The sequence below is a fragment of the Montipora foliosa genome, chromosome 8, assembly GCF_036669935.1.
Source record: "Montipora foliosa isolate CH-2021 chromosome 8, ASM3666993v2, whole genome shotgun sequence".
NCBI classification, from domain to species: Eukaryota; Metazoa; Cnidaria; class Anthozoa; order Scleractinia; family Acroporidae; genus Montipora; species Montipora foliosa.
In genome coordinates, this window is record NC_090876.1 from 12,599,217 (window position 1) to 12,624,847 (window position 25,631).

The window sequence follows — 25,631 nt, forward strand, 5'->3', positions numbered from 1 at the left end:
ACGTCAATTGGAATGGACCTATTGGTAAAGGCAGTGCGTTTTGCAGGTGTCCTGTGGATCAGACAGACAGGCCTGGTTGTCATTCTGTTATGGCTGACCTACGATACAAGATAATAATGTGGTCGAAGTACGTAGGCAAACAAATGGTTGTTGAAATTCAGGAAGAAAACTACAGAGCAGAGGGTAAAAGAAGGGACTGCTAGACCTGCAGAAAGCTTGTGACACCAACAAAGAGCAGGGATTGGCAGATCAGGGGTGTTTACCATTTGCATGAAAAATCCGGTTGCAATGGAACGCTCTAAATGGTACAGGATTTTTCCGGCGTGGCGTTTCGCCAGGCCCGAGTCTCTCACAGCTAGAAGAAAAAAAAAACAAATCAAAATGGTGGCTGCATCTGCAATGTCGAAAGGCGGGAAAAGAGGCTGAAGTGAACTGGGTCGAGTGGGAGTTTACAAATGGTAAAGGATTTTTCCGGTCATCTCGGTTGGAAGTTTTTGGGAAACTTTCCGGTGGAATGAGCTGTACCATATTGGACGACTCGTTGTCTAAGGGAGAAATGCATCTCATTAGCGGGACTTAATATTTCTAACATGCTGTATGCTCAGAGACCCTTGTCCGAGTTGTTGATTTGTACGAATCGTGTACTCGTGTTGCAAGCTATTGTTGAATGGAGAAATGCATCTAATTAGAGGGACTTATATCTCTAATATGCAGACCAGACTGATGCTGTATGCTAAGAGACCCTTGTATGAGTTGTCACGTTCATCGCTGTTCTATCGCGTTTGATGGACAAAATCGCTTTCAAAGGAGGCTTAGGTTGCTAGCTCTTGGAGCGGATTAGCCTGAGAACGCAATCGCGCACACACAAATTTCATAACATACATAGCGAAAATTTCAATCACAAAAGCCAGATAACTTAAAAGTAGCCCACAGAGGTGATTTTGCCAGGCAGACGCTTGTAAGGTCCAACATTCGTAATGGGCTGCCATTTTGAAAGGACACAGGCGGTAGAGGATTGGGACAAGGGGCAGGGGAAGGGGCGGACTACCATTTCATACTGTCCTCCTCTCACTGAGTGCAATTTTTTTGTTTGTCTTGCTATCCAAGATGTTGGCCAAAACAAAAATATGCCTGCTTTGCAGGCTGTGGAGTAAGAAGAAATATATTTGAGAACAAGCAATGAACACCAGGAGATTGTTCCCACAAATACAACAGACTACGAAACGACACCTGATATCTAACATTACAAGAACAAAGTGAACACAACATCCCAGCTGAAGAAAAACCCAGGGTTTCTGAAGAGCCACATGAAGAGATAAGCCAAGAACTTGCCACTCTATGTGACAGGCTTCTAGAAATGATGGTCCCAAAACAGAGAGCACGATTTCCTTTACTGAAGTCATGTGATATGGAGTCATGAGGTACCAAAGGCATTGATCTTGCTTTCCATAGCTTTGGACAGGACCCACGACTCACAACCATATAGAAGCACATTGACACAGGTGGTATTAAATGACTTTATCTTGGTGGAGATTGAGATGCTGGAGCATCTCCACAAACGTTCCAGCTTCCAAAAAGCTGTCCATGCAAGCCCTTTCCTTCTCTTGAAATCCCCACTACTAGATGCCATCATGGAGCCAAGGTATTTGAAGTCTTGTACATGGTTCATTGTACTACCATATACTTCTAGTGGAGGCTGTGGACAGCAGTTGATCATTATATACTCTGTCTTGGGAGCACTGATGACAACTCCAAGGTCAGCAGCAGCACTGGCAGTTCTGGTTAGCAAGGACTGGGCACGAGAGATGGAAGACTCAAGCAAGACGATGTCATCTGCAAAGTCCAAGTCATTTAAAACTTTTGCTGGGTACCTTCTTGATTTACGTAGGCACGTCACAACTCCAGAGTCACCATCTGAAGACCTCAGCAGCGGGTAGTCTACCAAGATAATGAAAAGAAATGGTGCCAATACATCACCCTGAAGCACTCCTGTGGTACCACTTAATGGTTTGGAGATACTTCTATCAACCATCACTGAACTGCTAGAGTTGGTATACAGCACCTGGGTTGCGTTGACCAAGGTTTCTGGGATGCCATAATGACGTAAAACAGAGAACATCACAGACCTATTGATGGAGTCAAAGGCCTTCTTGAAATCCACAAAGGTGACATTCAATGGAAGTTGGTGTTCTCTAAACCCTTCTATGATTTTTCGCAAAATATGGATTTTCTTGGCGCAGCTGCGACCTGGACGAAAATCTGCCTGTTTCTTCCGTAGCAGAGAGTCTAGGTGAGATCGAAGTCGGTTAAGGAGAATTTTGTTATAAATCTTGGCAGCTATCGACATTAGAGTGATTCCTCTGTAGTTTGTCATTAGAGACAGATTACCCTTCTTCGGCAGTGGGATGACGGCATTTGTCACCCACTGTTTAGGAGGCGACATGTTGGTGTACATCTCCGAGCAGAAGGCATGGATAGTATCAATCATCTGGTCACCACCTCCTTGGAAAGCCCCTGCAGTAATTGCACAATCAAGGCCAGCAGCTTTGTTGGTTTTCATGGCTGTAATTGCTTCAGCTGTTTCTTCATGGGTGGGAGGATCAGTGCAGATAGGAAGATCATTACTTGCCGGAGGAGGTAGGTCTGATGGAGTGAAGCCACTGTCATTGTTCAAAAGTGAACTGAAGTAGTCCATCCACTCCTCAAGAAGATGTTTTTCATTCTCGGATGGGTCGCCATTCCTCAGTTTCACCTTGACTTTGGTTTTGATGTTCTTCCCAGACAATGAATGGATTATATTCCAAGTGGTTGTATAATGACCTCTCTCGTCGGCTAAACGCAGATTTTCCATTTGTTTGTTAAGTACAGCAGTCTTGTCTACTTTGTAGGAGTCGTTCAGTCTCGTGTTAAGGTTCCTCCACATTGCTCTGGCTTAAGGAGACTTTGTGAGTTGGAATCTCCTCTTAGCCTCATCTCTTTGTATTTTGAATTTGGTGGTTTCTTCAGACACCCAGCGGGGCAAGCCATGAGATTCCTGCTTGCCAAGGATGTCCTCTGCCACATCTCTTACTGTGGTCTCGAAAGACTCGTACCGCTCTAATAAATCTATAAATTGGTCATCCAAAGCCAGTACTTCAAACAGATTGGATAATTCAAGCTGGAACTCATCCTTGGTGTCTGGATTCTGCAACTTTTTCCAGTTGAACTTTGATCTTCTGCACGTTGTCTTCTCATTTGATCTTAAGCTAGTAAGAAAATGAATGCTTACGATACGATGATCTGAGTCCAGTCCAACGGAGTTGTAGGCCCGACAGTTTCGCAGAGAGTTGACCCACTTGCTGTTGATGAAAATGTGGTCATGCTCGTGTTCTGAACCTGCAGGGTGCTTCCAGGTCCACAGCCTACTATGCGGCTGGGGAAATCTAGACTGTGCTGGACAAAGGTTGTGCTCCACGCACAAGTTGACCAATCCCTCACCATTATCATTTGTCTGATCATGGTAAAAGTACCTCCCGACAACTTCAGGATGAGTATGATGACTGTCTGTACCTATTCTGGCGTTAAAATACCCAATAACAAGATTGATGTCATGTCTCTTGAGTTGCTCTAGATGTTCTGCAAGGGAAGCACAGAAGTCGTCCTTAGCTGTTGTTGGACCATACTCTGTTGGAGCATACACAACAGTAATGGAGAGCCTGGGATTCCCGTGGAAAGTTGCATGGAGGATTCTTTCTGAGATGACCTGGACCATCTGGATGAACTTATAGATTGATTTGGAGATGACAAACCCAACACCGCCTATTCTTTGATTAGTGGCAGATCCATAAATAAACACCCAGTTTCTGTCCTCAGACAAAAGTTCTTTTGTTGGGCTGGTGGTGATGAGCCTGTGCTCTTGGATGCCGATGATGTTGATACCAGCATCAGCACAGCCTGAGAACAGCTGATGTAACTTTCCTCTCTGAAAAAGTGTACGTGCCCTATATGCTGAGATGACAAGGGTTTTGAAGGCAGACAAGTGACAATAATCAGGACCAATCGTTAGTGATGGTGTGCCGAGTTCCCGCTGGCCCTTCATGAAGTCAGTAGTAGACTGCCGCCCGGCTGTCTTCAGTCGTTTTCGAAGTTTTCTTGTAGTTTTCGTAGTCAAGTGATTTGCTAGGAATTGTTTCGATCCGGTCCTAGCAGTCTTTATGGGGGACTAGCACTGCACGACTTATTTCCGGATTTATGTAGAGAAAGGAAGGATATCGTTTTCATGATGGAACTGAAAGTGATGAAGGTGATGAGTTCAAGTGCAGAATGCCCAACCTGGGCGAAAACTTGGAGTTAACTAACCCTACCAGAAATGACAACACCTGATGGTATCGCACTGTTTTCCAGCAGTTTAAAGAGCAAGTCCAGCCGGAACATAACTCACAAGGTGCTCTAGTACTACAGGTATTAACCCTACAACACCGTATAGTTGAACACCCAACACACAGACACATCACCAGAGAGGATGACAGCGGACCTTCCATTAGCGCGTCGCTGGTTGTACTCGTCTACGGCCCTACGGTAGCAGTCCATGCGAGGATGTTAAAAGCAAAGACTGGCCAGACAATCGCCCACTTTTGCAAGTTCGTCATTAACAACTTTTCTTTTTTTTGAGATCCTTAAGATCTTTGTTTGAATATGCAATGTACTGTAGAAAGTTAGTATCATCAGCAAACAGGTAAAAATTAAAAATCTGGAAGCAGCGGGAAATATCGTTAACACAAATCAAAAACAGAAGGGGGCCAAGTACAGACCCTTGAGGGACACCGCAAACAATTCTCTTCTTTATTCGATACGGTTGAACCAATTTGAGTTGACTGATTCCTTTTCGACAAGTTCGAAGAGAACCAGTTATCACTGATTCCTCTTATTCCATAATGATTTAATTTGTGCAATAAGATTCAGTGATCCACGGTATCAAATGCCTCTTTGAAGTCAATAAAAATTCCACAAGAGAATAACTTCGCATCATTACTTTGAATTGGGCTAAATCCACATTGAGAGGTCAAAAAGATACCATTCTTTTCGCAACATGATTTTAGGCGTTTATACATCAATTCTCAAACAATCGATTGGAAGACAGAGAATAGGGAAATTGTGCAGTAATTACATGGATCGGGAAAGGATAAAAAAAAAGAAAGACTGAAAGTGATTATTACCGGCAAGGTAGTCTTGGAAGTTTTTCCAGGGAGGTGATATAATTATTACGTGCAAGCCTCGGTCCGATAGATTCAAAGTAATGTTTAAAGATATAAGTTAATTATTTCAGACGGATTTTGTGTTACTCCAGAGTTATTAGGGTGTTGAAGGGCTTGTTTTGATACTTGTTTTGATACTTGTTTTCTATTTCGCTGCCTGCTCAATGATTCCCCGCTCATGTTTTTTTTTATATTATTTTTTTTCTTAGATTTGTAGTGAAGTCATTAGCTTTATAATACAATCTTTTGTTTAGACGAGAAAGACTAACAATTCTATTCCTATACAGCCTATATCTCTCGGTGTCTCCTGAGTAAAACAGTCTATTCTTTATTTTGATAGATTTCGGTAGACCCTTAGTTATCCATGGCTTGGAGAATTGTCTAGCCTTGCGCCTCGATAAAGTCTTGAGAAGAGTGTGTTTATTGATGAGTTTTTTTAATTTATTATAAAAGGAAGAAAAACATTTTGTCTACAGATCAGTATGTCATAGAGTTTTCCCAGTCAGTTTCCGAGACATTGTTGATAAAGTATTCTTCAGAGAAGTTAGAATAATAGCGAATTTTATACTTTGTGGGAAGCTTTTTGGTGCAAGACTGTGTGTGGATAAAGCAAAATTGGGGGTAGTGAGCACTAAAGACTGACAATACTTCCAACGGAAATTTTATGATCGAATCTAATTCCTGGGAAGAACAAATAACATTGTAAAGACAACAGAAAATTATGGGAGTAATCGGAAATTTCAGATTTGAGGAGATCAATATTGAAATCGCCCATAACATACACAACTTTACCAGAGGAGCTAAGTTTTTCCAAAGTCATGTGAAGATATGGCCGCAGGAATTGTTCCGGATTATTATGCTGCCTATAAATCACAACACAGACAATATTTGTCTTATTAATGTACATACCAACACCTCCACATGATAGAGGTGTTGGGACATACTGTATTCAAACTGATAATTTGGTATACAGGCATTAAAATCTAGCCCAGATTAATTTGTAATTTTTGTTTCTGTGATTCCAATTACATGTGAATTGATTGTCAAGTTCATCTAATAGATGTACTTGAAAGTTATCTTTGTTTCTTCGCAGGATTCTTACATTTGAATGAAGTATAGAGAAAGGAGATTGATTTTCTGATTCCATTTAAAGCTTTTTAAAACATGGAAAAACTATAGAGTGAAAAATATTTGCATCTTATTTGTTGCATACTTAAGTTTCTATTGGGGCTTAATTTTGATTCAGCATTTAAGCGAAATCATAAATACTAGGAAGCTTATCTACACGTAAGTACTTTTTGGTCGGCAAGTCACTGCTGAGAATGCTATTAACCTCAATGAGCTCTAATAATATCGGCATTAAGGTATTGATTAACTATGTTTACATGATGGTCGAAGTATTTAAAGATGGGTAGGCTTTTCCAGTAGTTTCGAATAATGTAAAATGACGTGAGGTTCAAATGGTATTGATTGCGGTAAGAATGCTTGAGATTCTGGCGAGATTTCATTATCAGTAAGGAAAACGTCCGTGTAATTCACGCAGGGAAAATTAGGCTTCCGTGCGCCGCCTCGTAATTGAGTTTGTCTTAGAATAAATTTCAGTTACATGGCTGTCGCTGTGTTTTTCAACTGCCAACAGCAAGTAGAATTAATTTAGACTCATGGAAGGAAGAACCATATGAAAGTTGAAGGTTGCCTCGTGGATCCAATGAAGAAAATCCAGTCTGCTTGGCAGGAAGAAATGGCTTTTGACGGAGATTCAACGCAGCCTACACAAATTCATTTCAACGGCTCAAGTTAGAGTTTAAAGATTCAAGTAGAAAGACGTCAGACTTATCAAACATCATGTGCCTGTCGGAAAAAGGCGCTGCACCTTTGTAAAAAATCGTTTCGAGGTTGCCTCAAAATCAGCGTATGAGAATTTCGCGCTAGAGGAATTTGCAAATATCTAGGTAAAACACACTTTTCCTTAAATTGGGGACATTTTGATAGCAAAAGATAATTTTGTTGGTAAACGATCCAAAAATTCTATATGAGTCATCAGAAATAATGGAAAGTGTACTTTTTCCAACTACAAACTGCACGCATTTTCTTTCATGAAACAAAGGTGGACAAGGATCACAAAGAGGGGGGGGGGGGGGGGGTGGTCAAATTTTGGAACCAAACTACAGACAATGCTGTGAATACCATCATTTTAAATCAATTTCAATGAACGTTTAATAGTGAAAGTTTGAACGAAATCGGCCGACCCCCAACGTTCAACACTGCCCGGTTTTCTCAGACAATAGGGGGTTTCAGCAAACCACTACGGCTGGTGCTACTGCGGCTGCCGTGACTGAAAAGGTCCTGGGAAGAGTACGTCTCGGTGGTCTGCTAAATTTTAAGTTTAGAAAAGCATAATACACACCAAATGGCTTCGCTCAAAAGGACGATGGCCGTTGTTCGCCTTGCTAGGACGAACAGATTATTTCTGAGCAAAAGCGAATGCCATTCACTTTGTACAATAACAACAATTTGATGGATGAAATATATAATTTCAGAGACAAATATCTCAAAGAATATCGAATGAAGAACACAAATATATCAATCAATACTCAAAGAGGTAAAATAGCATAGTATCCAGATATAAAACATCTTCACTAAATCCTCAAAGCAAACTTAACCGAAGAAAAACAACCTCGTGCTGAACACAAATATTTCACTCGACTCACTTCGCCATTCCAACACCTTTGCCAAATCTTATCGTAAATTCATGATAGGGATTTACAAGCTTATGAGAGGCAACCTTGACACAATCTTTGGCTTAAATTGACTTTAAAGGACATAGTATCCAATGGAATTTTTAAAATGCCGAGATGTCCTTTGAAAAGGGGAGAAGCGAAATAAACCCGACGTAGTAGCCACTACGGCAAAACACCGTGACGAACGTAGTCAGATTTCATGCTATGGCTGGATGAAACTGACGTACACGCGCAGTGTCTCATTTTGGGAGAAATTTACTTCCGGCAGCCGTGTTAGCGCTACCCATAGCGATTTGCTTAAAGTCCCTACAAGAAAAAATGAGGGGACAGAGAGGGAGGCTCAAGGCGTTGGCCGGGATATGTTATGTCCACGAAAGTTATTTTTAGACGAGCGGAATTCTTTGTTCTAGGGGAAGTCTGTCTTCCGAGACGTCCGCATGCAGTCTTGCTTCGCTCTCAGGTTTTTAGTGAAAAGAGAAAATGATGGCGCACGTGGAAGGTTGATGAATATATATTTTCTTTCAAACATCGGACCGAGGTTGGCCTACATGCGGACGTCTCGGAAGACTTCCGCTCGTCTAAAAATAACTTTCGTGGACATGACATATCCCAAGGGCTGGACCGGGAGCCTCCTTCTCTGTCCCCTCATTTTCTCTTGGTCCCTAATGACTCTTAAATTCTGCAAATCCATGAATGAACACTGTCATAGTAAAATATTCCTCCCACCTGCAACTGCACTCAAGGATGTTTCACCTCCAGATATTCCAGCTCTCTCTTCCTTTCTTCTTTTCTTCTTCCTTGAGTCCATCCCTGCAAAGACCAAAATTAATGACAACAACAATAATAATATTAATAATAACAATAATAACAATAATAATAATAATAATAATTGTTGTTACCACTATTCTTTAATTCACTTAACTTATAAAAATGTATTTCTATATTTATTAATTTTATTCAATTAACTTATTTCGATTATTTACTCTTTTTCACTTAATTAGAATTATATGACTTACAATGTTATGTCTCACGCTTCTATTTCTTGTCAGTTACAATGTAATTCACACGTCATTATGATCGTAAATTCAAATCACAGCTGTATCTCACTTCACAACTGATGATCTCGTTGAATGATCAAAACATGTCTTGTTACGTGGAATAGCGAAGGCATGCTACGTCTTAAAACCAGTCGCCTGTCTTGTTTTGTTGTTGGTGGTCACAAATGTGCATACCCCACGGATAATGAATTAACCTCTGATCGGGTGAATCTGTTTCTATACCCTTCAGTATTTACAAACGTCTCTGCGGCGATTAGAACACCCACACTTTTCCCAGCGATATTCTGAGAGCGTGTTAGACCACTCGGCCACGTTGACGGACTTCCGTTATTGCGATCGAAGAACACATTTACTTGGACTCTTTCCGCCCGCGATGACTGACACAGAATTAAACTATTCAATAAAGTTGACAGATACTTTTTTTTTTTTTTTGAGAACGGCAAGCTTTAAAAGTAAGGAGCATTTTCTACTTTATTTCTACATCTTGCTTCGTTCTTGTGTTTTCCATAGTGAACATTATTTTGCATAGAACGAATACTCCAATATTTCTTGGGAACCAGTTTGTTCAGTCGTTTTGACGAAAAAAGAAAATAAGAAAATTTATTTTTTTCTGAAGCATCTTAGCGGGCCGGAATCCAAAATCCTTGAATCTGATTGGCTAATTGCGCGCGCGTACCCGGTCATAGCTTTTTACGATAGGACCACGGTCCGAAATCTGTTCCTTGCTGAAATTCTTGTGGCTAATTGAAAATGTTTTTACTACGGCGCGACGAAACAGTGGATTTCACCCTTAAAATGCACGTTTTTGCTTACTAACCATTGCAAAGAGAAAGAAAAACATCAGCAATGGAATGAAAGGCCTGGTTATTCTTCAAAAAGGCGAGTATTCACATGATTGTGCTGACAACACTTGGCTGGTTTGCTGCTTTCGAGTTGGTGGTTTTCTTGCACTGTTGACACGCCGTTGGACTTAAAACAACTTTTTGAACTCGCTTTTTCGGTTGACATCCGTTTCTACTCTCGTTTTATACCGCTTCATCTAAGAACATACGGATTCCTAGCGAAAATAGGCAAACAAACACATCACGACGCCATGGTTTTTCGCCTTGTTGTTTTTCGAGAACTGTTGACATGCCATTTAACTAAAAGGACTAACTGCAGAGAAGTCCTTTGAGCTCAGTTTTTCAGTTGACATCCGTTATTTCTTTGGAGTTCTATTTTATAATCTCGTTCTATTTTGCTTCATCAAAGAAAATACGGATTCGCCACTAAAATAGTCAAACAAATCACAATGCTGTGAACTAAATGTCAACAAGTTTTTCTTGCGTACTTTTTCAAGTTTTGCACTGATTTCTGAAGGACTTGACGGAGAACAAAGATGAATACTTGAAATAATAAGATATGAAGGCAGAGACAGATGTTTGCGTATTTCTCACTAAATTTATTCCTCCTGTTTTAAGTTCGTTTCATTTTCAACAAGACAAAAAAAATTATTCGATTGTTTGTGCAAATTTTTCAAACATCATTGTTTAGTTTGTTTAGCTCACTTCTCCGTGCTTGCCATGAAATATAACTGTTTGTTGTGTATATTGATTGCACCTAGAGCTATTTTAAGTTCTGTTTTATCGTTAATCTATCATTTTTCTTTGAGCTTTGCGATCGGGGCGCTTTTTTCAGTTATAAGTTAATTTCAACTGTGACAGTGCGACGTAAAGCGCATAGAAAGACTTTTTACAAACCAGTTTGTCATGTTCATTTTCAGAAAAAAAAAAGCAGAAAAAATAAATATGTCATTTACCGGCTTAGGTCGGTCCGTATAGAGAAAAACTGTGCCCTCAGCCTTGAGACCGTCCCTCGGCCTGCGGCCTCAGGCCGCACTCAAGACCTCGGGCACAGTTTTTCCCAATACGGACCTCTCAGCCGGTGAATAACATATATATATATATATATTTCAAGGGCCAAACAAAATAAAAAATAGGCACGCAATGCGTATGTGTAATAGTGCAGTAACACGGTGCTGTATAATTGTCAAATGAGCTGCGTTTTGTCTTCCAGAAGATTCAAGTTATCTTTACGTAATATGTAGCTCTAATAGTACACGATATTGTTTTGGTACCGTATATCATTATAGTGCCATTTTTAGATGTCTTAGGTAAATAGCCCCCTGAGAAGACATGTGGTTACTAGTAAAATGCTAAAGAAAAATACTGAAGAATATAAAAGGGAATCGAGAAACGTTGGCTTCGAGGCTGATATGTTAATCATTTTCAAGTTCCCTTACAACTCCTATTTTACCACAAGTTGGAGCATGCACTCTGAGCGTCTGACATCTTTTTATGACAAAACTTCACTGAAGTTAAGCCCTGCCGGGTGGGGGTTAGTATTTGGATGGGTGACCTCAAAACAAGGGACTTGCGTTCAGAAACATAGGACCGAAAATTCTATTTTAACGCTCAAAATTGAGAACTAAGCAAGGTACAGATTTTGTTAGCCTGCTTTATGCAAAACAAAGATTGATGCAAAAGTAAATAAATATTGATACACAGCTTTTAGGAAGAGAAGAAGTTTTCAGGAAGTGTCGATCGAGCATAAAATATTTTGCTGTCAGGAACAAAATTTGCGACAACTTAAATTTTGAACCAAGAATATAAAAGTTACCATCAGCAAATAAAAAAATTTGGAAGATTTTTGCTACGTTCAATTTTTCTATTGTACTTTTGACTGCACAAGTAAATCGCAAAATCGAAAGTGATATTGACTTCAGCGGGCGCTGTGATCAGTTACCTCGCATGTTTACTCACGAAACAAAGGATACATCTGTGTCAAAATGATGGCAAGACACCGGGTTTTTGTTCTTGTTAGTTTGGTTTTTTTTTCTTTCAAGTCTTTTAAAGATTGACAAGAAATGTGCACTTTAAACACAAAGATCACAATAGCCCAAGTCTTGAGGTTGACCACTGTTTCTGCAAAGTCAAAAATTCACTCTCCTAGACGAGATTATTTATCACCAGGTAATTCCATCGATTCTGAAATAGCAGCTGCTATATTATTCATCAGCGTCACACATTCATGTCGATTTTGGAGTTCATTTTGTTGAAACTCAAGCTCGCTTCCAGCAGACCTGTTTATGTTCGTGAGTTATGCACGCGCTACGGGTCTATTTGCCACCAGGGACTTACAATCACTCACTCAATCACTCTTACAAACCCGGTGACATAGTGTGTAGTGCACTTATAAAGTGCACTACCACAAAAATGAAATCAAGTTTTAAAAAAAGAAAAGAATTGGCTATCGCCCGTCACGGGGACTTCACAGCGGTTCCCTATACAAGTACTAACCCCACCCGAAGGGGCTTAACTTTAATTGACACTTTGACTGGCATCAACGAGTGTGATCTTTGTCTTGAATTACAGGCAGACAACCCTGAGGATGCAAGACCGCGTGACTTGACGTTATTTTGAGACAGTTGTAACGGCCAATTCGACTGATCAAGCAAAATGTTCCATAAAAACCTCAAATCACGATGTTTCTTTTTGAAAATCCATTCTATGGACAGCCAGATAAATAAAGTTCATTCGCCTATATTATTTTCTGCCTTGCCTTGAGTGATTTGATGGGTTTTTGGGAGGCTTCAGTTTCCTCTTCAGATCCCACACGTCGTCACATACATTTTAAATAGACAAGGCGTGCAGCTTCCAAGACCGCTCACGACCGAGTGCCTCCAAAATTTAGCAGAATTTCTCCCACTTCCAAAGTTTGCTCGCCTCCTAGCCTTGGGCAGGTAGAAAGTCGATATTTTTCCCAAGAGGGACAAAATTATAAATCTGCACTTTTTGATTGGTTTATTTGATTTGATCAAATTCTAATGATGGATGAGTTCTGTCCGCATCATATGCCGATAAAAAGCTTGAAAATCGAGCAGGATTTTGAGGTTGCAGAGCTGTGTAAATGGCACGATGTTAGCAAAATTATCGACTTTTTACGTGCCCAAGGCTGGGAGGCGAGCAACCTATGGAAGTGGGAGAAATTCGGCTAAATTCTGGAGGCACTCGGCTGTGAGCGGTCTTGGAAGCTGCACGCCTTGTCTATTTATATTGTAAATGACGACGCGTGTGATCTGATGAGGAAACCGAAGTGTCCCAACAACTCATCAAATCACTCAGGACAACGCAGAAAATAGTTGGACAACGCATCCTTTGTTTCTTGAGTTGTTAGTGTTAAACACGTAAGACAACATAACAAAAATCTCCCAAAATGTTTTTCGCTGATGGTGACTTTATGATGTTTTCATCTCGCAAATTTTGATGCTGATGGCAAATTGTTTCATTCTCAATCGACAATCTAAAAAGTTCCTTCTGCTCTTCTTAAAAACTATTATGTCAATATTTGGTTTGCATAAAGCAGGCTAACAAAATCTGTACCTTGCTTAGATCGCATTTTTGAGCGTTTAAATAGAATTTTCCGTCGTATGTTCCTGACAGTAAGTCGCATGTTTTGACGTCTCCCATCCACATACTAAACCGTCGGATGAACTTTTGTCGTGGAAAGCTGTCAGTAGCTCAGAGTACACGCTTAAGCTTATTGTAAAAAGAAGTTGTAAATGATCAACATATCAGCCTTCAAGCCAATGTTTCTCGATTTCCTTTTATTTTCTTCAATCTTTCTGGGTTTAGTATTTTACTGAACTACATATCCCCTCAGGAGATATTTAGCAAAGACATCTACCATAGTGATTTACGATCCTAAAACAATATTGTGTATTATTAGAGCTACAAATTACGCAAGGACAACTTGAATCTCCTGAAAAACAAAACGCAGCTCAGTTGACAGTTATGCAACAACAAAAAAAAAACACTGTCAAGTTATTGCACTACCACAATACGCGATGCGTTCCTGTTTTTAATTAATATCCCGTATCTCCTCCATTCCCTACTCCCTCCCCCTCCCCCTCCCCTTCCCCCAAAGCCCAAAATCCCGTATCCCTACAATTTTTTATTTACCTAAATACCCCTGTATCCTGATCGCTTCTCAGCCTTTTGGCTAAGATTGGTTTCTAAGCCAAGGGCTACGTACGGTCAAGTACCATTGTACTACGTGCAGTACTTTTTTCAGGGCCCTACGAGGCAGGCACAGAACAGTTTCGGCTATGTCTGTTCTCTCGAGAAGCGAAGGATTTTTTGGTTTCGTTTATAATAGTTTTTTGTTCAGCTCGAGTGTAGAATCATGACGAACTTTTGTAGTTTCTGAGAACTTTTTACTACTTGTAGCTTTTGTTGAGTTTTCGAAGCGATGATTGAGAGAGTTTTGGCAATTCGAACCCGGACTGGATTTAAAGTGGTACTACGACCAAAAAAACAATTCTTTTTTTTCTTTAGATTTCAAAACTATGTTAACTAAACACTAACTGCCCCAAGTTTTAAGTTCTGATTTTAAAAAGACACCTGTTTATTTTAACTGGAATTTTCTTATTTATTGGTCCGCCATTATTAACTTTAAAATCTTGAGAGAGCTGGGTCGAGGAGAAAATGACGTCAAAGACTCACTAGTTTAAGAATGCAATGCGTGTGTACGCGGCCGAATTAATATGCAGCACGGGAGTTTCGGGCTTTCAGACTTTTAAACCCGTGTTTTGCATATGTAATAAATTGCGTTTACACGCTGAAATTTTAAGCTAGTGAGTAAATGACGTCATTTTCTCTAGATCCAACCCTCTGAGGTCCAATCGGCCAGTTTTGAACGTAAGTAATGGCGGACCGTGAAATCCAAAACTTACACTCAAAATAACAGCCTTTGGATAAATCTCAAAGCTCAAAATTTTGCCAGTTAGGTGTTACGCAAACACTCTTTCAAAATCTGAAGAAAAAAAGGAAATGATTTTTTGATCATAGTACCACTTTAAGCTTTTTTTCTTAACAAGATTTCAAGATATTGTGCAACGTTTTGAACACTGAAATAAAGATTATGGAATTGTAAAATTAAATTTTTGGACTGGACTGGACTATGGAACACGAAATTATGGGATTTCAGATTTTGAGCATTGACAGAAATGGAGTACAGATGTTGTCTTCTTGTCTTCGCCACGGAAGAATTAAACTGTTTCCAAGGACAAAATATTTTTGACTTCACCAAGGCAGTAAAGTAAAACTGTTGGATTTGAATAAAGTCTCTTTCAAAAAAAAAAAAATTAATTAATTAATTAATAAGCCCGTATCCTGATAACTCCTAATAGGGCTTCATTCTTTGCATTTACAAATTTAGTAACATTAATCATAAGAGCTTTTACAACAAACAACTTCAAGTTATATTACAGATTTATCTTTCTGGTAATCTCTCGCCGTTTTCCGAAGTTTAGCTGTAGTTGAAGTTCACTGTAACTGCACAATTTGTGTTAACTCTTTGTGCATTCCACAGATACGCAATTGTAGGCGTCTTGTTTAAACTTGAGAGCGGTTGGCCACTTTTAAAAACCAGAATGTCATTTATTAAATTTTAGTATAATGCTGTCAATTGGCCAAAACCTGATGATAATTTCAGGACATATAAGATAAACGATAGACCGAGTAGATTCATCGTGTCTTTAAATTCTGACAACAAATGAACAAAAATCAAGATCTAAAGTGACAGTTTTATTTCGGTATAAATTATACCATCATCAGACTGGAAATGCATACAAAAATAAGGAGCTTTCATAAGTTTGACAAGAACATACGCTTCACTTAGGACTTGTTTGAAAACACCATCCCGCACTTTCTGGATATTAACATCTCACCCAATGGCATTGGAATCTACCGTAAAGACACCTCCGGTCAATACACCAACTTTAACAGTTTTGTTCCTTGGCGTCACAAAATTTCTTGGATCAGAGCACTAGTCGACCACATCCATAGAATCTGCTCACCCAATAAGGTTAAATTAGAACTAAAACATCCAAAAAAGATCACCTTATGGAACGGCTTTCCGTCACGTATTGCTCATGCGCTTATTCGCCGCTTCTCATCCAACGCCCTCAACAAGAACCACACAACAGTCAACAACTGAAAGATGAGCCCGTCATCATTTGGCTTTCTATTCCCTATATTGGCGAGAAAACGTCACAACTTCTACGTACCTTTAAACGAAAGCTGCGGAGACACCTAAAAAAACCCTAACACCCAGTTCAGAATCGGCAAGAAAACCACAAAATTGTGCTTCTACACCACCGACAAAGACAAAGTGCCACTCTTAAACAAATCACACGTCGTCTACAAATTCATTTTTCCTGGCTGCCAGTCATCATACATTGGTAAAACTGACAGAACCTTCTCACCCGAACACGTGAACACGCTGTAACTGATAAAGAGAGTGCGATCTACAAACATCTACGCACGTGCGAACATTTAGCCTTTATCCATAATTTGTTCAATTTACCGGATACTTTAAATAACATCACCACACCAACTATTTCCAGCAACAATGAATACGCAATCAATGTAGTTCAGAATAACACCACGGTTTTAGATTGTGACGACAATTGGAACCTGTTATTGTATAAAGAGGCCTTCCATATCAAGGGCCAATCGCCATCACTTAACAATGGATTAAAATCTAGCAGGCCGGAACTCTGCCTGTTCTCTTGAGTACACCTTTTGTAATTATTTAAGCTCCTAATTTTTGTATGCATTTCCAGTCTAATGATGGTATAGTCTATACCGAAATATAACTGTCACTTAAGATCTTGGTTTTTGTTCATTTGTTGTCAATGAATCAACTCGGTCTATCGTTTATCTTAGATGTCAATTGGACTGGACCTACATGTATTGGTAAAGGTATTGCACTTTTTAGGTGTCCCGTGGATCAGAAAGCCAGGCCTGGTCGTCATCCTGGTACTAGAGAGGTTACGCATGACGTTCACGGCCGACGAGAAACCGCAGGTCCCGCTTGTTTTAAAACGTGAAAATTCTCTCATGTTAACTTTTCTCGTTCCTTTGACAAGTTGCTTGATATTTGGAGCTAACAGGACAGAAAAGAACTAATATCCTTCAGGGTTCTTACATTTTTGTCAAGTCCTAATTTCACTCACGACGATTGTCGTTTGGCGCCAACGTCATGCTTAACCTCTCTACTACTGACCTACGATAGAAGAGACTAGTATGGTCAAAGTACGTGGGACAACAAATGGTTGTTGAAATCTTACATCAGGAAAAAAACAAGAAGGGACTGGTAGACCTTCAAATTCAATCAGGGCATGTTTATCTCCAGGCCACAGTTGTTCGAAGGGTGGATAGCGCTATCCACTGGATAAGTCAATCGGTTTTGCTACTGTTTATCCGCTGGATAGTGATTCATCCACTGGATAGCATTATCCACCTCTTGAACAACCAAGGCCGGATATTTTTTTTTCCTCATTAATCTTCTCTTCATGCACAGAATGTTCGTAAAGTGCACCTGATGTGACTGTGGATAACGGTTGCTCTGCTCTCTGTAGTTTTGTGCTATCACTTGAATCCACTCCTACAAACACCAAAGGTTATTCAATATCACTTATCCTGAGACATTGACCATCTTATTCACATAATATCTATTTGATGAAAGATTCATCTTCACTTTCCGTGGGTTACATGTTACTATTGAGGATGTTTCTTTTTTACATCCGGGCCCAGTTGGTCAAAAGCCGATTTACACTAATCCCAGATTAAAAATTAACCAAAGAGTTTATTTCTCTCCTCCCAAATGCTGTATAACGCTGATATTCGGCAAAATTTTACCTTAGAGCAAGTCAATCCTGAAAAACAAAAATAAGCAAAAGAAATTTAACCAAAAAGTTGAAAACATGACACAAAAGTTTACGATAATCCTGGATTAATTTAATCGGCTTTTGAACAACCGGGTCCTGAACACAAAAGTAAGTTGTCATTGAGAATGGGCCAGTTTGTCTCATTAATACAAAAGCCCTTCCGTCAGCATGCGGTTTCAGTTTCCTTTTTAACATCATGAGAATTTTCACGGCAGAACGTTCATTAATGTCTCAATTCTCTACCATTTTCTACATGTACCTCTTACGGTTTATAAGAAGAACTCCTAACTGACCAGCTCACAAATGGCTTAACATTGCATAAAAGTGTGCTAGAGAAGAGTATAGCAAATAAACAAGCTCATACTATACGTTTAATTCCCATCTAAGCAAGGATTTTTTCAAGCCTGTAATAAAACTGAAGCTCAAGTTGCTCCCTGAAACGTGACCATCATTCAATTGACAATATTGTATACCATATGCCTACATGAAACTAGTATTACGTAAAATACACCTGTGAGAGGTAAAGCTGTAAAACTACGTGTATTGTACCTTTCTTAGTAATGCATTCTGACATCTTTGTTTTGCCTGACTTCTTTGCATTTTCTCTGCAAGAGTCCTCTGCACATTTCATATTGCCAGGATGCTGTTGCATGACGTCTCCCTCTGAGGCTTGAAAAGTAGAGTTCTCTGACAAAAGAGACCAAATAACACAAAAATTGGATGATTTTGCCACTTAAGCAACTATGATGGATGAAAATGTTTTAGAGAATCAGGAAAACAAAATATTGATCTTGGCCTAATCCAGCCTTGTGGTATACATGGTACTCTATGTTGCCCAAAAATGACTTTTGATCACACACAAACCAACTGTTATCAAGGGTTTGAGGACTTAAAAATGTTCCTTCTTTTTTGAGTGAAAACAATTCCTTATTGACCTTACATGCACTTTATTGTTTGAACGCTCTGTGGTTAATTAAAAATAGTTTTATTGGACTTTTTGGCTTATAGTTATTGTGACAAACCTCATAGTGTTATTTAGACGTCATATGCCGTCTGCAGATATGTATTCCTCAGGAGATTTGATCCTTTTTGTAATACTCAGCATAGCTGGGGTTAGCAGAGGCTTAATACACTCAGTACCTTTACATACACGTTTAGCTAAACGCTGCTGACCGGCATTTTCGACCGATGGTCGGAATTCTCGTCCAGTGACAAAATTCTCAACCGACGAAAATTCTTGTCCGACAGGAAACACTTCGATTGACAAATGTGTTTCCCGAACGTGGAAAATATTTTTAAATTGTCGAAACTATTTCTCAATCTCTGAAAATGTTTCTCGACTGTCCAAATGATTTCTCAACCAGTAAAATGTATCTCAACAGCTTTTGCCCAGTATGCTTTCCATAACGATATTGTGGGCACAAGTTTAGAGCTCATAGGCCACTTCAGAAAATACCATAATACTCTCTGTTTGTCCCCCAAAATTTTGCATAAGGATGGCTTTTGTTTTCTGTTGGGATCATTGCAAGTCCCAAAAGAAACTGGAAACAATGCTTATGCAAAATTAGGGGGGAAAAACAAAGAGTACCATGGTATTTTCCAAAGTGGCCTATTGAGGTCAGCTGTTTTTTTTTTTTTTTTAAGTTGACCGCTGCCCAGGTACTGGGTTTCGATTGGATCGAAGGTTCAAACCAGGTTAACTTATTGTAAGAATAAATAACCCAGGAGCTCTGCTTTTAGGCTTGGCTAAATCTATATAATTATTATTGGACAATCTCATTAGAGATCTAGCGTGTCCATAAACTCTTTCAAATAACCATGACCCTTTGACTCCTGGGAATTCAACGAATTTTACTCTGTCTAACGCCAGACAATTTCACTCGTCAACTGGGGGCGTCCTGGGGTACCCGAGGAGGGAATGAGTTAACAAGTCAAAAACTATGTCCCCTCCACTAAGCTGGAAATGCATTAAAGGCTTCTAAAAAAGATACATTTTTGAATGCTTGAGCAAACCAAAAGCAAACTTGAACTTTAAAGTGCCTATGAAGTGAAAAGTATATTTTGCTTATTTTAGACCTTCAAAATGATGAAGAATGGTGTTTTCTATTTTGGAATACCTTCTTTCGTTCCAGAGATATTCAGGTTTTTGTTCATCCATCTGTGGACGATTTGGCGCCATCTCTTACGTCCACTTTCTGTCAAGTCTGTTAAATTCCATCCTACAGGTAAACCCTGGTTCATTTTACACATTAAACAACTGATTAAAGAACGCCAGAAAGCTTCCATTCAGGCAATTCTGTCTTATGGCATCACTACAGATACAAAGTCAAAGCTAAGATAATTAAGAGCAAAAGGAGCTTCTATGCTAAAAAGGTCCACCACCTCAAGCATAGTGATGCCCGCAAGTGGTGGAGTTTTGTAAATACGGTGACAGATCATCAACCGCGTAATGATAGTCACCTCTCCCTGCACATCGATGACAAACTCTTGAAGGGATCGAGCTAGCAGAAACCTTAAACCAGTTTTACGTGTTAGTGAAAGCTGATATTCCACCACTTGACTTGACCTCCTTTCCAGCATACCTACCTGCACCCAAAGACTTTCCTAATATTGAGCCATATGAGGTGTGTAAGAAACTCCTTTGCCTGAGGACAAACAAAGCAACATGACCTGACAATCTGCCTCCACTTATCTTAAAGGAGTTTGCCTATGAGTTAGCTGACCCTATCGTCACTACCTTTCATAAATCACTCGATACTGGTATAGTACCAGCCTAATGGAAGGATTCAAAGATTACTCCTGTTCCTAAGGTACTGCAGCCATTTACTGAGGGTGATACAAGACCTATAAGTATCTCTGCTGCAAATGCTAATGTGCTCAAGGACTTCCTAGTAATGTGGATCCTAGAAGACATAGGTCATCGTACTGGCACCAAGCAATTTAGTAGCCTGAAAGGATCATCTACTACCTCCTGTCTGCTTAACCTATTCCACATGTGGTTATCATCTCTAGACGTCCCTGGCAGTTACCTCAGGGCCTATGTCTTAGACTTCAGCAAAGCTTTTGATCGAATTAATCATACTATTATCATTCAAAAGCTTGTTGACTTGGGTGTTCATTCTCCCATAATACCTTGGATTTGTAACTGCCTCACCAATCGCCAAACAAACTTGAATTCGGAGGCCACAAGATGGCGGCAGCAAGAAATGTGGCTCCGATATTTATCCTTTTCAGCGCTTTACTTCTACAACGGCAATCGAAATACGACCATCTATCTATTGGTAACAATATTATACATAGTTTCAAAACGTCAACAGTGGTGGATGGTTCTATATCAACTGAATTTCAGTCGGATTTTCCGTTTGAACCGATCGTTCTCAAAACGAGATGCCATATTGAATTTCAACGCTACTTAGGTTCAAGGATCATTTATTATGCCAACTCTTATTCGAGTTTCCAGCTGACAAAGGTGGTTATCAGTGGAGATGTTTCTCCAAATCCAGGACCTGAGAAGTGTGGAGAGTGTGGTAAAACTATCGCTAAAAATCATCGCTCGTTAACATACAATTCATGTAAACGAACATATCACATGAAATGTGGAAATATGGTGTTGAAAGACTTTCAAATCCTGCAAATCAGAAAGGTTATATGGATTTGCCCGGCATGTACATCTGATCAGTTACCGTTTAATGGTCTTAATGCGTCAGCCATACAATCTTTGTGGCTTAGGGATCAAGCTGATTTAAATGATGCAGAGCAATGCAATTCATTAAACACAAGTAGAAGCCAGGAATCGACGAAACATGAGCAAACCCGTACATTCGAATTTGAAATCAGAAGCAATAACTGGGCAAATGTTCTTATAAGTCACTTGAATATAAATAGTGTCCCAAATAAATTTTGAAGATCTGAAAGTTCTCAATAACAAGCTCAAGTCACAGATAATAGTACTCGCGGAAACAAAACTTGACAATACGTACCCTAGTACACAATTCCAGTTGAATGGCTATATCCTGTATTGTAAAAGACCGCAAGAAGGGAGGAGGAGGAGGAGGAGTGATGGCCTTCATTTCGTCATGGTTGCCATCAAAAAAGATCATACTACCAATGACTTATAAGACACTGGAAGTTCTTGGAGTTGAAGTTAAGATAAATAATAATGACGTTCTTATTATTGGGATTTATAGACCACCAAAAGCCATCGCTGAGAACTACTATAATAAACTAGAAGATGAACTATATTCTTAAACTATATGGGCAATTCAGGAAAATCAAACTGTGATCATAACTGGAGACTTAAACCTTGACAGGGTGAATCCCAATCGGAGAGAATGCAAGATTCTAACAGACCTGGAAGAGGTGTATGGACTAGAATACTTGATCAAGGATCCTACACGCATTACAAATTCTTCGGAAACATTGACTGACGTTATTCTTACAAATAAACCTGATTTGTTCGAAGAAAGTGGTGTGGTGTATCCAGAAATTAGCGACCATGGTTTAGTTTATGGCCTCATGAAATATAAGGGTCATCAGCATCAAAGAAAAATTATTACTTAAAGAAGTACCAAAATTCTGGATGTGGAAAAGTTAAACTTGGCACGTTGGTGAGGTATTTGATGACATAGATGATATACACTTTTTCTGGCAATCACTTTTTACACACGTAGTGGACCAACACCTTCCACTAAAGCAAAGAAAAAAGTTCGATCAAAATGACAAAAGATTAGAAGGAGGCCATCAAGAAAAAGAGGAAATACGCTAAGCTGTTTGCAAAAAACAGAAGACTGGAAAATTTTGAACTGAAAAAGAAATGCAGACACATAGCCACATCCTGCAGACGAAAAGCTATCAGAGAACACTGGTCAAAGATATCAGTGGACCTTGAAAGAAATCCCTGGAAGTATTACAACACATTTAAGCCCTTTTTAGGAAAAGAAAAAACAATCAACTCCAACAACCATATTAATACAAAGACAGAAGTAAATCACTTAGAAACTGACCAGACGAAAGTTGTGGAAGTGATGGCTAATTATTTTACAACCATGGCAGATGGTATTGCAGTCGGGAATGAAGACTCCAATGAATGTAAATTTGACGCACATGAGAGCGTTGTAGCTATTGAAAAAGTTATGGATGGAAATAGTAATTGTTTTCAGTTCAGAAAGATAAACCAGATTGAAGTGAAAGAACTGTTGGATAAACTAAACGTGTCAAAGGCAAATGGTCCAAGTCTTTTTTCTCCAAAACTCTTGAAATTAGCTTCGCCTGGCATTGCACCATCTATGACCAAACTTTTTAACACCAGTGTTTATTTGAGAAGTTGGCCCAAAGCCTGGAAAAGTGGCGAGTGGGTACCCGTGTATAAAATGGGTGAAAAAAACTGAAGTTAAGAACAACATACCGGTCACAGTGTTGGATTCAGTAGGAAAAGTATTTGAACAGCTAATATGTAAACAAACTGGTCAACATTATGACACTATACTATCACCATACATAACTGCGTATCGCAAGACCCATTCCTGTGAAACAACTATGATAAGATTAGTAGAAGACTGGAAGTTGTCATTAGAACGGTATTTGAGGGTGGGGATCTTATCAACGGATATGTCAAAAGCATTTGATTGTTTGCAGCATGCACTTTGGCTGAGGAAACTTCAAGCGTATGGATTTGATGATACAGCCATGGACATACTAAGATCATATCTCAAGGACAGATCAAATAGAGTTAGATTAGGTTCCATAGCAAGTGATTGGAAACATGACAAAAGAGGTTGTCCCCAAGGCTCTCCTCTTGGACCACTAATGTGGAATTTGTATCAAAATGATTTATCACACTTTGTCAAGAGCATTGACTTTTCAATGTGCGCAGATGATCACCAGCTTTATGTGTCTGATAATTCTATAAACGCTTTGAAAGACAAGCTCAATACAAATGGAGAAACTGCATCACAATAGTACAAAAATAATTTTCTCTAAGGCAACAAAGATAAGTACAACGCGATGCTACTATCTCGTGTAAAAATTAATCAATTAATGTTAACATTGATGGACAAGATATTACTAACTGTAAAAAATTTAAAATTACTTGGTGTCACAATAGACAGTGATCTTATGTCTAGGTCACATATACAAGAGATCTGCATAAGAAAATTGGTGTCCTGTCACGTTTAAAGAATATGATTTCTACTGAAACTAAACGTCATTTATATAAATTTGCAATTTTACCCAAACTGACTTACTGCCATGTAGTTTGGAACTTCTGTACTAAATCAGATCAAAGAAAACTGGAAAGGATTATGCATCAGTGATACTATCCACAGATATGATAGTGATACTACGGTGATACTATCCACAGACATGAGCAAAGCTCATTACATCCGAATTTGTTGTTGGCGAACTTGAAAGCATATGGACTGTCTGACCCCGCCTTGAGATTAATGTGATACTACTTTAATGATCGAGAAAACAGAACAAGAGTTGGAAACTACACAAGTGCTGGGAAAGATGTCAAACGTGGCTGCCCCCAAGGATCATCCTTGGGACCGCTGTTGTAGAACGTGTATCAAAATGATTTATTCTACACTGGCGTTAAATCTCAGTTGTCCTCCTATGCTGATGACCATCAGATCTACTGCTCCAATTCAAATCTGCACATAGCTATAGATAGAATTAAGAAAGATGGGGAAGAGACATCGAGGTGGTATAAGACAAATCTTTTGCAAGGCAATTATAGTAAATACCAAGCAATGGCTATAGCAAGGGACACACAACAAATGGAGTTAGTGATTGATGATTACAGAATTAACTTTACCGATGCATTCAAACTGGTAGGCATAATTATTGATAAAGACTTGAATTTCTCACAGCACATATCAGAGGTATGCATTAAGACCAGCAAAATGATTGGTGTTCTACAAAGGCTAAAGAATCTAATCCCGATGAACACAAAACTGCAGTTCTACCCCATCTAACATACTGTAGCTTGGTGTGGCACTTTTGTCGTGCAAGTGACAGAAATAAACTAGAGAGAATTAATGAAAGAGGACTACGTACAGTCTTCAAAGATCGAGTCTCTACTTATAGTGACCTTCTTACATACGCTGGAATGACTAGTCTTTGTATCATGAGATTACAAGATATCGCTATCTTTATGTTTAAAATCAGGAATAGATTACTGCCCTACAATATACTGGAACTCTTCTTGCCATCGCCCTCGAACTACAACCTGAGGAACTTGGATTTTCATGTTCAAAGGGTAAAAACTGTTAAATATGGAAAGCATTCCCTTAGATTTTTTGGGCCATTCTTATGGTCAAAATTGAGCATGAAGGACAGAAACGAAACCTCTTTAAGAAGTTTAAGGCAAATATAAGGAGAAAAGATCTGAGCAACTTGGTTAGTGATAACGCATGCAAGGGTGCCACCTGTGTAATTCATGATTCATAAACAGAAAATGTTATAATAGTGGGGTCGATATGTTATAAAATATTGAATGTTGTGCATATTTTTCAAGTAGTTTTAGAATAGTTAAATCTTATCATCTTATATTGTTATGTATATATATTTATCATTAATAAGTAATTTAAGTAGTGCTCCCGATTAGTAAGCCTGAGGGCAAGCTAGAAGATTAGACACTCAAATAAAGTGGTTGATTGATTGATTGATTGATTGATTTATTGATTGGATTCAAGAGCGTACTCTCCGCATTTTGTTTAAGGAAAAATCAGCCACATATGAAGACCTCCTTGAGAAAGCTAAATTAACTACTCTATATAAGCGGAGCTTTCAAGATACAGCTATAATGGTGTATAAAGTGAAATAC

General features: G+C 39.2%; 1 protein-coding gene and 1 long non-coding RNA gene across 5 annotated transcripts in view; one reads left to right on the forward strand and one right to left on the reverse strand.

The window, feature by feature from the left end:
• Positions 1-25,631, forward strand: part of LOC137967759 (uncharacterized) — a 416,483-nt gene that overhangs the window by 290,304 nt on the left and 100,548 nt on the right. The gene's annotated exons all lie outside the window — the stretch shown is intronic.
• LOC137967753 (uncharacterized) overlaps positions 1-25,631 on the reverse strand; it is a 201,576-nt gene that overhangs the window by 17,922 nt on the left and 158,023 nt on the right. For all 4 annotated transcript variants that reach the window (XM_068814322.1, XM_068814323.1, XM_068814320.1 and 1 more), the window contains exons 4-6: positions 18,356-18,493; positions 17,458-17,523; positions 8,702-8,785 (exon numbers count right to left, since the gene is read on the reverse strand). In XM_068814322.1, the coding sequence (XP_068670423.1) occupies positions 8,702-8,785; positions 17,458-17,523; positions 18,356-18,493 (288 nt within the window). The remainder of the gene's footprint in view (positions 1-8,701; positions 8,786-17,457; positions 17,524-18,355; positions 18,494-25,631) is intronic.